This window comes from Anopheles bellator, chromosome 2, assembly GCF_943735745.2.
Source record: "Anopheles bellator chromosome 2, idAnoBellAS_SP24_06.2, whole genome shotgun sequence".
NCBI classification, from domain to species: Eukaryota; Metazoa; Arthropoda; class Insecta; order Diptera; family Culicidae; genus Anopheles; species Anopheles bellator.
In genome coordinates this window covers 59,774,793-59,790,494 of record NC_071286.1, presented here as the reverse complement: position 1 = coordinate 59,790,494, position 15,702 = coordinate 59,774,793, and the positions used below count along the sequence as shown (strand labels likewise).

The 15,702-nt window shown below is 45.8% G+C and overlaps 1 protein-coding gene across 11 annotated transcripts in view; it reads left to right on the top strand.

Annotated features, from left to right (window-relative positions):
- LOC131211470 (protein NDRG3) overlaps positions 1-15,702 on the top strand; it is a 32,871-nt gene that overhangs the window by 7,225 nt on the left and 9,944 nt on the right. For 4 of the 11 annotated variants that reach the window (XM_058204935.1, XM_058204947.1, XM_058204946.1 and 1 more), the window contains exons 2-4: positions 6,167-6,395; positions 9,518-9,613; positions 15,397-15,590. In XM_058204935.1, coding sequence (XP_058060918.1) covers positions 6,175-6,395; positions 9,518-9,613; positions 15,397-15,590 — 511 coding nt within the window. In that variant the 5' untranslated portion in view covers positions 6,167-6,174. The remainder of the gene's footprint in view (positions 1-6,166; positions 6,396-9,517; positions 9,614-15,396; positions 15,591-15,702) is intronic. The other 7 variants (XM_058204941.1, XM_058204942.1, XM_058204944.1 and 4 more) reach the window with 4 other exon arrangements.

Here is a 15,702-nt window from a genome sequence, read left to right as displayed (position 1 = left end):
GCCACTGCGCGTAGTCAACCTGCGAACGTACACTACTAATCCATTCACCAACACCACTACCACTACCACGTGACTAGCGACCGTCGGCGCCGCGTGGGTCTTGATATTTACCAATCTGACTGCTGCCTGCCCGACATGTTCAAACGGTGTCGGTGCAACGCAATGCACTTCTGAGGTGCATCGAAATGGGTCAACTGGTCCGACGTTTGACTTTTTTTTCTATATTTTGTCCGCCAAGTGTGCGTGACGGTGGCGAGGGTCGTGGATTAGGACACGAACAGCATGAAGGTACATTATTGATCGAGGTCACCATTGCAGTACCTCGCGGTATAGCCACCGCGTCGCCATTCTCTCTCTCTGTTTCTCTGTACGATACGATCGATTCGGTTTGATCGTGTGGAAACGGACATGATGAATATTTAAGACCCCCGCGTTGGATGTAGCGGTTTGGCACAAACTCACACACAATACACACGGCGTTTGACCACGGGGCTCCGTGGCAGTGCTAAATGGCGAGGACGTTAGGTACAGCAATGGCTCCGGGTGGCGACTGTGTCCGTGTTTAACCGGCAAGCATCTGTCTGATCAAATATACATGCGCCATGGATTATGAAGAACAAATTTATGGTACAAACAAACCGCACGCCACTGAAAGGAACAGGGGGTCCCCTCAAAAAAGGATGCTGTATCCTTAACGCAATAAGCGGCTTAGCAGAAGCGCCCAGACACCCAGACGATCGACTTCTTTTCGAAGTCAGGCCCCAAATGTACGTGACGAAAGAAAAGCGCACGCCCACGGTTGGGCTTTGAATGGTAGTTGGCAAACAATTTTCGTGAAGCTGTTTGCGGTGGAGGATGCCGGCATTTTTTTGAGATTGAGCGATACAGACTGTCGCCACGAAAAAGTTGCTGATATGAATTCGCAAGCACAGTTAGCCGGCTGAGCTGGCTCCCTACTGTGCACAACGAATTGTTCGGTGAGACATTAATTTTCCTATCCTTTCTATTGCGTTGAATATTTTCAACCAGATATAGCCGATACCACTTGGCTTCCGCTTCCATCTGGGGCTTCCGGAATTGACGCACCGCGCACTGGCAAACGTTTTGGTGGGAGGACCCTTTCATCAAACATGATTGAAGCTCACAATCCATCGCTGTTGACAGCAGCGGACATTACGGTTTATGGAGCACCCTTGAGCGGACGACGTGTCAGAACCATGTCGCGTTGTCATTTGCAAATCTTTGCGTGCTCCAAAATCGCGGGAACGTCGAACGAGTTGAACGGTTTTATCCGCAGGTGGTATTTGAAAAGGTTCCAGAACACCTAATTAACACGTCAGCCCCACCGGATAGGTTCTCGATAGGGCGGTTCCCAACCGAAACCGGTGCCGGTCGTCATCCGACGCTTTGGCTCGGACCGATCTACGGTTGGGCCACGATGCTGGTCGGTGGATTCTAATTGAAAATCATCTAGGAAAATGGGATTGGACCCATGATGAAGCGATAGTCCACGGAGATGGGTTCAACATGTAAATCTTGTCCATTAAAAGTTTGTTCGGAATGGTATCGATTCGAAGCGTCCCGAGAAAATTCTTTGTAACAATGTAATTGTTCTGTTCTATGGTCTGATTGAATAACTTATTCCTTTGTGGGTGCCCATGCTAAAAAGTGGAAACAGATTTTTATAAAACAATTTTTAAAGCAAGTGTCTCACGGCCCCAAAGAACACGGCACAATTGCTGGAACGGATAGGAAAAAGTGATTCATTTTAAAGCAGAAATTGGAATTTCGGTAAATTAACCCCGTCGTAGGAATGCAAAGAAATGTGATAGCTTTAATCAACACCACGGATTGTAGCCGCATTGTCAACCTCATTTTCTTTGCCCTTATCATGCAGTTTCGCATTCGATTGGTTTTTTTTTCGTCTTTTGACCATCATCGTTGGCAGTTCAAGTCGTCCGAATTATTTTTCGCGCAGTAAAGCGTCTCGACTTGGGCAATTTGGCCTCAGTAAACACGCTGTCCGTCGATGGCGCTCTAACAACACATCTCGTCAGCATCCTTGAGCGAAATACGGAACAGTAAATAAGGCGTAGTTCTCCACCGTGTTGACACCGTGTTCGGTGATCATTTTTTGGTTTGGAACCAGTAAACAAGTTGCGCACCGTCGATGACAGCACCCAGCTTTGGAGGCAGCCGAACGGGTAAATTTGGTGGGAACTTTTGCATCCTGCCCAGAAGCTTTTACTGCAGACGTCCACCAGAAGTAAATCAATGCAAATCCGGTGCACGAATTCTGGCACCGAGGGCATCCCTTCGCGCTGGATTATTATGTCCCCTGATGGATACCCTCCTTATTTATGGCGTCTGTTATTGGTCGTCGGGGTGCAGAATTTTATGGAGCAAAAGAATCACCATAAAGCAATCCTGGCCCTGGTTTTTAATGGTTGTGCACAGGATGCACAATAGAGAGCGGCGGGGAACCCTACGGTGCACTAGGACCTGCATTGTGACCGGGGCATCATTTTTCAACCCAACAAACGACTTATTAAATCAATCCAATCTCTGCGGATTCTTACGAGTGGTGGCTACCCCGGCTTGGTCTTTATCTTTATGTGGTCGTCGGTGTATGTGGCCACGAGTGAAGCCCTTGTGAAGGGTCTTTGTCATTGCTTCATGGCGATTGAAGCATAGCAACGCTTACGGGCGCCAGATAATCCTCCAGACAACAAACCACTTCTTCCACCGTCGGAGCGAGAGAGAGAGAGCGTCTCCAAGAAGTTGAACGTGGTCTGATGGCCGTTTCCTGGTTACGGAGAATGGTGCTGCGGGAATGAGTCACAAGTTTTTGCTGAATAAATTTCACGCTGAAGGAGCAATAAATGATGGAACAACTTTGCTGTCGCCATAATCCGGCATATAGCTCACGGTGTTGACCCAAGTGCAGGCGATTTAAAGAAAGAATACTGGGCGTGGCGGGTGCAGTGCATCCACGCAAAGCTCTTCGGACTCGTTGAGCGACAGACTTGGGTGGTTACTTGGGCAAGGACAGTAAGGATTGTTGCCCAAGCTCAAGAGGCCATCGCTTGAGGGAAGGCTTGTGGTCTTTGCACGGCACTCTGCATAATCAAATGGATTAACTCGAGCCACTGCGCTAGTAGCTGGCCGGCCGTACGAACCAACTGGTCTCTGCCAAGCCCTTCGATAGTGGAAGACGCAATATAAAGTAATATTTATCCCATCGTTTTGCGTTCGCTCCATAACAAAACCGTTGACCTCGCGAGCACGAGACGTTCCATCCATTTGGTTAAGATTACTTTAAGGCGATTGTCGGAGGATTTTTTTCAAGTGATACAAATGCGAGGATAACACGAAGCAGATTCCAAATCTCACCATCTCAATGCTCGTAGTTGGCTCTAATAGACGACGATGTAAACACATTATAAAATCTGTCCTCGATCCGAATTACAACGCGTACTGGAGGTGGGCTGATTCCACGGCGACATCCAAGATTCTTGTTCATTGAAGACAACGACCAGAACCACGACCAACCAACGTCAATAAGTGGAGAGATACCATTTAAGGGGCACAAAGGAGGAAGACTGCTAAACGAGCTGCTTCGCGAAATGCGTCTCGACGTCTCTTTGCTGTTGCAGCCTCCGGAAAGCCATGATTCGTACCGTGCTCGGCTTAAATGCTTTTCGTGTTTGGTAATGAAATTATCAACCCACTTTTGGCACCATCGATGCTGATTGCAAATGACTGTAAGACGTTTCCAAGTACCACGGTGATTTATCGATCTCCTCCCGATGACGACATTGGGAACGAGTCGGAAATCTAGTTAGAAAATATTTTTCTTCATCTTCACACCTCCATTCAGGTGCTTTGGTGCTAATTGTTCCCGCTTCCAGAGTCGGCGCGTGACGGAGGATATGAGACAGGAAAGATATGACGTTTTGTTGACAGTCACAACTCGCCTACGATTTTGTTACCCTTCAATGATGGCAAATGATTAAGGATGAAATTATTATAACTTTTTGATTATTTATCTATCAATCAATGTGCAAAATGTACAGATTCTTATAGCGTACTTCATTTGCACGTAGATCATAAACCGAGTCCCTGCGATTCTGCACGCCTCAAGTTCTCGAAACTTTTCCTGAACCGGCCTTTAAATAAGGAACAAAACAACCGATTGTTTGCCATGGCCTGCCCACCGAGTGTGCAACGGTGGCGCATCTTGAATCGAGTCTCGTTCGAGTCTCGTTCTGAAGCTCGTTTCTCAATTGTGGTAAATAGTCGGATGACCATTTCCTGCTTCTACTGCGCGGCCGAAAGTCATAAATTCATGAGCTCTACAGCAACTAAATTATTGTTTCCACACCACGAGGAACTGTTGTCTGCGCTGTGTTTGTGTGCGTTTGTGTCACGTAGGTGTTAAACCTGATCCGAGTGGGAGGTGTTTGTTTGTTTGTGTGCGAGGCGGTATCTTGCGGCGACGACGGAGACAATGATTGAAAGACGCAACGCTGCGCGACAACAACGAATGCGCAAATAATTATGGTGACTACTTCGCTATCACTGCACCCGGGATTGGTCAGCCTTGGTCGCGTAATCTTCGCGTTGTCAGCTTAGAATTAGGTCGCTGGCTGATAGAGGAACAGCGCTACTATCTCCGCATAACTCATTCGCTTCGCTGGCATTAATGGCAATTATAGGGCCGAACGGGGCCGTTCTGTACAAAGCACCGTTGCACACCGTGGTATGCACCGCTGCACTTATTTTGCCGCATTGTTGTGTGTTGTAGAGTTGTTAGGTGGTTTGCAGCTTCGTTACATTTTCTATCGTTACCTGCGCCCTGTGGGGGGGACACTAGCGGAGCTCTATCGTAATCCCTTCCTACGGCACTTATCCCTTAATCGTCGGACCGCTGATCAGCGATAAGGCTCGTCGTAGTCGCATGCGCAAGGCTTAATCAACCTCTGCGGGAGAGAGCAAAGCTATGTCCGTCACACCCATGGCCCACCCCAGGAGGTTGGCCACCACCAACGGGTAGCTTATTGCGTGATCGCCAGTCATTAGTATGTGGTCGCGAGGGAAGAAGAGCAATGTCAACAAAGCCGGGCGCCATTTTGCTTCTATCTCTCGTGCGCTGCAAAGTTTTATCGAAAAAGAGCACCCGACGGAGGCCCAGAAGCACGAGCCTAAAAAAAACAATATGTTCACAAAACAAACACCACAGCAAGAGAGGCTGTCACGAACAGGACACATCTCACCACTAACGTGCACACACACATACACACATTGTACACATTAATCACTTATCCGCACGACCCACCGCCACTCTAACAAAAAAGAAACCAAAAGTTTCACCATTTTCGTATGCGAGTGTGTTTGTGTTTGGTTAGTGTTTCCCGGTCGCTCCCGGTTTGTGGTCATCCCCGCTACTCTCAGGATGGGATCCCCTATGCTTTGTTGGGCGCGTTGGGTTTTGTGTCAGACTTGCTTCTGTTTTCGCGTGCGCTAACATGTGTTGTTGTGTTTGGTTTTCCGTGTTGTAGTATCTTTCTTTTCTTCATGTATTATTTTGTCTTCTAACTAACAAATGCTGTACTGCTATGATTCTTCTAGTCCTTTTATGCTCCTACTGTCGCTTATCGCTTCTTTTGTGGTTTCCATCAAATGAAATATCTTTCTTTCTTATTGTTATTTTCTTTATCTTTTCTCTTTTCTTCTTTCGTTTCGCCAACGTGTTTTACGGACTGTTTCCATCCCGTTCGCCAATGTTTCCTTTTGTTTTGGTTTCCCGTTTGTTGCTTCCCACTTTAATTGGATTTAATATTTTTTGTGCCCTGTGTTTTGTGCACCGGACGTTTGACGTTTGTTAATTTGGTTTCGCATTTCTCTTTCTTTTACCCTTTTATTTATTGGTTCGCGGCGACACTGGTTGGTTTGTTTGCAATTGTGTTGCGCGCTGCACTTGCAAAACAAAACTCATTTCGAAATTTAAAAAAAACCCTGCCGTATGCATGATGGACCGTCTGTATTATGCAAACCGTTCGCCAAACTCAAAATCCCAAACATTGCAACAAACATTATCGTTTGCGCGGCCCGTCCCGGCCCGGCACCCGGTTTCGCTGATGATGGTGGAAAATAATGGCTGCAGAAGGCGCAATGCCCCAATCCGACGGAGGGTACGTTTCGCTTGGCGGTGGTGGTGCCGGTGGTCCCAACTCGATCTACAACTCGACCACCGAGCCGCAGTCCGGCTCGAAGTCGGTCATGGAAACGGTAAAGCGCGTCATCGGGACGGCCATCGGGGCCCAGGACAGGCACGTCCTGTTGGAGCGCGGCTCCACGGCCGACGGACCCCAGCCGTACATAGTCAGTGCCAGGTAAGATCGTCCGTCTCGAAGCCTCTCCACCTGGCTTTTGCACTGCTGCTGCTGCTGCTACTGCTGCTCCTGCGCTGTGGTTGCCTCTGCCTCTGGACGGCTTCTCTGTTTGGGGGTTGATCCCTTCTTTGTCCCATTTGTGGTCCCATTTTCCGTTCATTCGAACCCTCCATTGCATCGCTGTTCATGTTCCGTGTATTGTTGTGTGAAATTTTCCTTTTTCCTCCACAACCGCGTACGGAAAACTGTTTCCGTTTCCGATTGTGTCAACCATTTGGGTGGTCTCTATCCTATCCCGCCCCACCTGCACGATCCATCCTCCCAAGTCCACCCGCCCGAACATGCACGTCTAACAACGACTAACAATGTGCTGCGCGGTTGATGCAAGAATCGATACAAGTGGCTTTTGAGGTTAGCGGTTCTCCTGCCTGCCAAACATCTGAGCCATCATCTGAGGCCAAAAGATTGGAACGGGGCCAAGCAAAAAGGACACGAAATCAGGTCAAAGGTACAATCGCCGTACCAGGATTTCCAGGAAGCGATTGTTAAAAATAAATGCCATAATCAGGCTCTGCCTTGTACGACCGCACACTTACCGGAGAGTGATGCGTTGTGGAACCCCTACGAGCCCCGGGTAATTCGTATTTCTACTCGAGCCCAGCTGCTGTTCCTCCATCGAGCCAGAGAGAATGTAGCTACAGAATGGTTGGCGGTTCCAGAGGCCCCAGGACGAGCTTGTTGCGAAATCGGTAAAGGAAGGTATAGGGTCGATGCAAAGAAAACATTGCGCTTTTCTTCGCAACACAAAAGTCTTGGAGAAGAAAATTGTATAGTTACTCGGGCTGCTGCACACACATATACACAACGGACACAGTCAACGAACGGGGTCGCGCTGGGGCCAATGGCACCTAATGTTGCTCTTTCATTTCGGTGCGAGAAAACTTTTCGTCCGGCACAACTTCTTGCTTTTCGGCATGATTAGGGGTTTCCACTCCACGGACGACTACGTGGTTGTAGTTGCGGAAACAAGTGAAACAAGTAAATGTTTCCGTTCGATTTGGCCACTTCGACTTCTTTCGGTGGTGAAGATTGCCGAAACCAATCGGTTTCCCTTTGTTACAAATGATAATAATGCTAGACTTGTCGACTTTTACTATCTGTTGAATATTTTCCTACGTAGTTCCATACAATAGACTCTTGCACAAGGCTTGTGGGACATGTGGGAAAACTCGTATATAAAGCAAATAGTTTTACGTCCCGGTGGCGGCGACATTCTTACTTTGGAAGAATGTTTCAATGTGCTGATTGTCGACTGAATTCTTCGTGAATTCTTCAGCGGGATTCCTTGCGACTGTGTGCCCTACATCAATATCAGAGATCGCTGATTTTGCCGATAATGCGAAAATTCGAATGTTGCTCTTGTTTTATGAACGTTCCATGGCGCAGATGTTTCATTTTTATTACGGTTCATCTCTTTCATTGCACGTTTTTTGTTGCCGAATAGCAATGGAGAATCAATGGTTGCTCGTTCCATTCACTTGAATACTGTAAACCAGTTTAGAAGCCGGGATATCGGCGACTTCTGCTTGTCCTAAAGAGTACACTTTTCCTAAAAACATGCCCAAGTTGGCTTGGCAGTTGGCAAAAATGACGACGACATGTTTCCGGAGTATATTGGCTTCATCGATCGATTGGTAAATTTGTTATCAGAACACCGCAGTCATTACGACGTCGACGGCGTCCTATAGGGAGGGAGTGTCAGCTGCCCATATCAGTCTGGTTGGGTCTTCCGCTTTTTGTTGCTCAGAAACGCTTTCCGTAGCAACGTCGTCGGGCTTATCTTTATGTCAGTTCGATGGTGAGTTTGAACGTTTGTTCTTTTTCATTTGCTGCGGTTAGTTGGGTTCAATGCTTCCACAGGAGACAGCATAGGTTTTATCGTCCATATGCCACTTTTGCTGAGGGTTAGCCCCCCAAAACTATGTTGCCCAGTGTCTATGTGTGTTTGTATGCTGTTTGTAGAGGGGCTCTTGAAACCATAGCAAGTCGTTGAGTGAGTTCAAGTGTGGGTATCAGCTTTGCGTCGTAGCGTGAGAATGAGACCTTCTCCAGTATTAATCGGTGAAGAGTAGAATCCTTTTGGTAATTGTTTGGTTATGTAGTGAATGCATGCTTTTCATGTTCCGTCTGTTTGCATTCATGTGTATGGCTATCCTAAAAACTGGAGTTCATTCTTCACGTTGTGCTATTCGATCGCACCGTCTGAATTCTTTGAACGCAACTTCATAAAGCTTAAATTACTTTCGCTTCAAACGATAAATTACTTTCACTTCAACGGGCAAACGCTTCCATTTATAAATAACTTTTGAAATGTTGCTTGGTAATATTGGTAATATTGGTGTAACGACGGTGCTATCTCCGAGGCAGAGATATCTGACAGTAAATGATTGATATTTATACCTTTGCCTTTGGCCAATGTTCCAATTTCTTGCCATTTAATGAGGCAGCGATTCGATTGATTCGAAGCATTTTACGCCGCAAACGGAGAGCACAGGTAATGTTTGTTTAATGTCGTATGTTTTTCCCCGTGGCTGAGCTTCACATTTTCACGCACCAATACACACATTACCATCATCATCATTATCATCATCATATTCGTCTACGTTCAATAATCAATGCGTTTTGATGAGGATCAGAGCATAACAATCTGTGGATAAGGATAAGCGTAGATCAGAACCATACTCAAAACAGATGCAACAGAACAGATTAACACAACAACCCCGATTCGATCTCCTTCAATTTGTGACCTTGGTTTTGCCCCTCTCATGTTACATCTTGTGGAATTCGATTTATTTCTCCCTTTTTCCCATAATTCAACAACAATCACTGATCGTCTGAACACTTTTCCCTGTGCGAACGCGCGTATTTAATTTTTGCCCTTTTGCTTCCCTACTAACTTATGCGTTTTCTTTCCATTGTTTTCCGACATTTGATTTCCATGTCCTTCCCCGTGTCCTGCTCCATGTCAACCCGTTTCCGCCCTTTCCTTCGGTTCGAATGTTTTGTGTTTGTTTGGTTTTTCTTCGTTTTCGGTTTTTCTGCGGCCTCTGCATGTGATTTAGTACTAATTTCAGGGATCGCGACAAAACCGGCAAATCAGCGAACGCCAGAATGCCATCCGCACCAGCGCACACTGCCGAGGAAGCTCGTCTGCTTGGGTAAGATTGGGATTGCATTTTGTTCTTATGATTTCACTTTGGTTCTTGTTTTTGATTTTTGTTTCATTTTAAAACCTAACGGCAGCACCCGCAAGCAAGCTTGCAAACGGAGATCTCGTGTTTGAACCAGAAAGTTGATTTATTTCGACCACAAATTCGATTTCGTTTGATGCTTGTTTGTACTCTTTTCTTCGGTCCGTTTACTTTCTAACCCTGCCCGATGCTGCGAGTCGAGTGCAATTTTATTTGGAAACTAACGAAACCACGACACACTGTTCGAAACTCATGGAAAACACAACTTTATACAAACCTGCAACCGTCGCGCTCTCAACATTGCCCATTTATTACACAACAAATGGCTCTTATCATGCCCTTTGCTCAAGCTCTTCCGCCGCCCGTAGTACTGCTCTCATTATATGTCATATTTATAATATTTCAGATACTCACAAATATGTTTTTCCTGGTAAAAGTTCCTTTCATCCAGATTCAATTATTTACACCACACGCGTGTACAGCAAATAATATCCTTATTATATAGCCAACCGTGCACTTTATTGCTTTGCGTCAAAGTGTAAATAGAGGGCGACGATATGTCTACCCGAACCGAAAGAGCCAACAAATGGCGCATACGTGTTAGATATGCGATTGTTGATAGTCTTTTAGAGATGCTTACATTCGTTACAATTAAGGCGCAAGACACGAGACTACAATAAGTAATTTATCATGCTATCAGCTATCACTATTTGATTTTTACACCACTTTAAACTGCATACTTTAACAGGCTAAGATTATCGGCGCTAAAATTTATCAGGCTAAGATCGAACTAATTTAAAATGCCTGAAACGACCAAAAATGCTTGATGGAAGCGTACAACAACACTTCGACTATAAATTCAAGCAACGTCCAATGTTTCACCGAAAGCCGGGAAGTTATTTGTCTTTTTCAACGGACCCTGGTCCGGGCGGGAATTAAATTGCACTTCATTTCATTAGCGAAGAAGCTCGGAACTTTATCTTGCGCGCGGAAAGTGATGCTCGTTTGGCGAGCGGAAAAGGCCGCAGGAAGGTTTCCTTCTTATCCTGGCGTGTAGAAGGCAATTAAAAATGCCCACCACGTGCCCTCCACCGTGTCAGGCTCCAACTTTTCCCATTATTACATTTGCAGCGCGCGTCCATCGCCGGCGACGTCGCCAAGTATTATCGACTGGAGCCGTTCGTTCCATTAGGCCACTTTCTCAGGTCAATGCGTACGATGGAAATGTGTCGATAATGGACAGACCGACCGTTGCTCGATGTTGGAACGGGATGCATAAACCGGGACTCGAACCGGTGCGGTTCAATTATGCAACAATTTTCATAACAGCTGGGGCACCATCCTCCTTGAGGCACACTTCGAATGGGGAGACCAAGGCGGCCACCGATCGATAGAGTGTCGGTTCCTGCTGCATAGAAGCGTGCAGCGGTGTCTTGCTGCAGCTGCAAAGTGCATCCCCAGCTCCATTAGACCCGGTCCTCTCAATGAGACTGAAGATGCTTCATAATTCGCTTGTTATCTATGGGACCCGATCCACTTCTTCCTTATCAACGCAAACACACACCCGGTACCAGGGCAAACATCTGCCCTCCCCACAGGATCAGGTTATCTAAATCAGTGGCTTTAGATAGGGGCAATCGACGAAAAGGCACACGAAGACGATATGGAGCTTGTGATCTCCAGAAAAAAGAACTTATTCCGTTTCATTGGCTTCGATTCGAAGTATTGGAGCACAAAAACGAACATGCGTATGTTATTTTGGACGTTGATGCAAAACAAGGCAATATTGATTTTTATTCTGCCACCGTCAGCCAGAAAATACGAATGTCAGTAAAAGTTGCTTATCTTGTGTGTTTTTTTTTTTTGTTATTTTCCATGAGCATCATGGAATCGAAAACAGTAGAAACATACGTTGGCAGCATCTGAAGACAAACGTTGATGCCCTTGACTATAGACGTATCTAACTGAAATCAGCAAAAATTTTACATTCTTCCTGAAATAGATTTCTTTCGAATTTTGTTTCAGAAAACTGGGAGCTTTTATTATCAAATCCTTTCCATGTTTATCTTTAAAACGTCAGGCTGATCAATATACAATTTTTCCAAAAGTATATCTAAAAGTTGTACGTCGAGTTGCGACACTTGCATAAATATTTGTATATTTAATTTGTAATATTTTTAACGTAAATTAAGGAAAACAATCACAGAATCGACTCTTCTAGCGCCATTAATTTCAGAGCAAAGCATTGGAGTAAACGCTTTCACTTCAATTACGGCAAAGAAGTAGCTGGTTTGAGTTCGTTTTGAGAAGGTCGGAAAAGAAAATATGTTCGAAGGTGAAATGAGGCCAACGCAAAAAGCGAGTGCATTGAGAATTGCTTTATGAAAATGAAAAGAAACATTTCGCGGGCTTTGTGAATGATGATGAGTCACCTGGGCCCAAACTTGGCACTAACGTTCGAGGATGACGACACACTCACCCGAGCACATGATTCGCAAATTAGCACAAATTGTACAAGTGGAAGCAATTGTTGCCTCAGAAGGAACGCGGATCTCGGCAAAGTAATTAGAAAATGTCGAGCCAAGTCGAAGCCGTGTCATGGCAGCAGGGACCAACTTTGCCCTGCGGGTGAAGGTATTTCACGGGTTGTGGCACAGGCAAACAATCCTAGATAGACATAGACTAGTGAAAGGGTTCACTGTGTGCATATCGAGGGCCATGTGAATCCTCAAGTCATGCGTCTTGTTTCATTGCAAACATCTCCTTCGCACATTGTCATCGTTTAAACGTCGTACAGATATATGATGATAAAGCTACGTTCCGGGTCGAGTAAAACAAACCAATAGTTCTTTTCGGTGTCGCGACTGGCTAGAGCTTCGTGTGGCGCCAGCGAGATGGTGATGAAGTCCTCGCCAAAAGCAGAGATGCATGTTTGTGGGTTGTTTAGGTTTTCGATCTTATTTGGTATATTTCAGTGTATTTGAGAGGATCACCATTCTGGTAACTAATGATTTGAGTATGTAGGGTTTCAAATGATATCTAGTAAATTCCGTGTAAAGGAAAAAATATATGAGCAATTCGTGTTTAGAGTATATTTTTAGTTGAATGTTTTTTTTTGGTTCAATTGGAACGATCGTTAGCAGTGTTTTGAGCTTTTTTCGAGGAACTTTATTTTCCAAAGGTATCTTATTTAGTATTTATATCCACAAGTTGACACCGGTACGGGTGTAGAAAATGCTGACGAATTGCAGGACTTTAACGCGTCCCCCCTTCGTCACGCGAATGCAATAAACTTTCACCGACGTCACTAGCCGTAATCTTGAAAGACCCTATTCTTTTCCCAATTTTCTCAATCTTCCCAATTTTCCCTGTCACACTCGCCGAAAAAGCTGTTCCCGTGATGTCGACGTGATGATGTCTGTTTGGTCTGTCAACAACACGTCGTCCCCTGTCGGATAATCGTTGTTCGATGGCGAAGAGAATTAATTAATCCATCAAATGCAGATCACTGTCGTAGGTCGTTTTTCTCGGCACAGCTTTTCCGGGGCACACGTTTAACAAAGCCCGTTGGACAAAATGGATGTTGGCCTTTTCCGAAAGATAAAGTGTGTAGAGAGTGAAACAATGATGATGGATATGGGATCGAAGGCCGGATGCCCGACGCGTGAAAATCAGATTTGTTTTGTGCGAAAAGTTATTTTTGCAAACAAACCAAAATGATGGAAGGTCGATTGGTTGTTAAAAATTGTAATTCATTGCAGTTTTACTTGTTATATATTGATGTTTGATGGTCTTCTTTTTGAAAACAAATTTTCTCATTGAATTCCGTTATTGAATTACTGGAGCGACTGAAGAGAATAGGTTCCATGTCCTTGTTCAAACATCACCGATACGGGAAACCTTTTACTTCCGATATCATCTAAATCATCGGAATGAGTGATCGAGTCCAAAAGGTTGTCCCTTATCACGTCGAAGTGAAAAGGTTCAATGATAAATTGCCGCATTGTAGACATTGAACCGAGAGGGCGAGGACTCGGCGCAACAATGGCGGGCTTTAGACCAGCTCCTGCTGCTGCTTGTTCCGTGACCGGGGGCGTCACACACCTTCACGCTTTTCTGTCGTCAAGTGATTTGGAACTATTTCCGAAACGAAACATAGACTTTTGCACGTGCTTCATTCGGACCGATATGGAAGGACCGCCGATGTCTAGCTTTTGGACGTGGGCTCCTTCTTTCGACCAAATCCGGCCTTGTGTACTTAATCGGTAGAGCACGGGCAGTTTTGCGAATCCCACCCGGAGCAGATGTCGAGTTCTGTTTTCACATAACGGTCACCATAGCTACCACCCGGTGGCCGCCGCCAGACTGACGGCGGTGGGTTCGATTTTCCCACCTGTCCTCGAGCCTCTATCATCCTGTCTGCCCCTGCCGGGTCGGTCTAGTGATAAAGTATGGCTACCAGAAACAGACGACCTGTATCGCGACCGACCGAAAAAGGGACGGGCTCCACAGTTTTGGAAATCTGACCCCACCGAAGGACGACACATTCCTTTAGTGATCGAAACCGAAAACTATCCGAAGGATTTTTCGGAAGGACTTTCGAAGGGACATTTGCTAAAAATAAATGGGACCTCCGCGGGAAGCTTCACTTTGCCTCAGACCCGCAAAGCTACCAGAAACGGCGTCAGGGCCTCGCCTTTGGGTTCTGTGAAGGAATAATAAATGGCATAGCTTGATTGTCGACAATTCGACCAAAGCTCTAGAGTCGCCTTCTCCGGGCCGACCGGTGCCGGGTGGCGGTGATTGCATAAGTTTGCAATCGTTTCGAAGCTGTCGCCTTTGTAAGATCATTGTGTTTTATTATGCAAAAGACTTCTTTCGCAAAGCAACCAATTGGAAAAGATTGTTAATAATTCTAAAACTTTGGGGTGTTGGAAAGGAAAAGAAATCGAACGGGGGTTTAAAATAATTGACGTCATTGTGCCTAGATAGAAGGACAAACGAGAGACGAAAACATTAACGTAAAAGACGTAGCATTAAATTTCAATACTCCATAGAATACGCAATAATTTTTGCATGATGATTAGATATTGTTTTTTTCCTTTAGAATTGGTTAGAATTTTTGAATTATAAAAAGTCATTGTTTAGAAGAAATTTAGTTAATAGAAGCTGTACCTGATGTGCTTTAAACATATTTTTCGACTCTCTCTAAATTGGTAGACTTAGCAGATAGTCCTGTAAACTTATAGCAGATAGTCTTCGAAAGCTTCTCCGTTTACCGGTTTTTCTGAAATTTCAATTTATTAGAATCAATCCTTCGAATATAGCGCCAAGTTTGGGTCGCACGACGCAATACGAGCACGATTGCACCGAACCACGTTAATCTGTGGCGAAAGACGTGCTTCCGATTTGTTTACACACTTCGCTGAACCGCTCCAATGGCAGGTTCTTCCACTCGGTTGACAGTAATTATGTAAGAAAGCCAACCGCGGATAGCGTTCGTGGTACGCCACGGGAGCCTGAGGGCTAACTAGCACATCTCAAGGCGGACCCGTGCTTGTGGTTGATAACAACAACAAGCGTCCGACCTCCTCACCGTGTCGCGCTCTATACCGGTGGCTCTAATTCGTTCCCGACGGTCTGGTCGGGAGAGTATACATGGAGGGCCGGGTTGTGTAATGATCCATCGAACGGCTCTGCACCGACCATGACTGAATCCATCCGCTTCGATCCTCTTTATTCCGCTGCAGAGCGATGCCGGTGGACCCGATGGATGACATTGAGTTGCGCTCCGTGCAGCTACAGTACCCGAACCAGCGAGGCTCGATAGTGGGTTCGTGCGACCTGCGTCGGGTACCGACGGACAAGGGAGACATTCTGGTGGCTGTCCAGGGTGACACAACCAAGCCGGCGATTGTGACGTACCACGATCTGGGATTGAACTGTGAGTATATGATAGTGACGCGGCGCGGTTTTCGAGTTGGGGCACGGACAAAGCACACCCCCCGTGATCTGATGAATGAAGGTCCGATGTTTCAAAGCATACTAAAATCTAT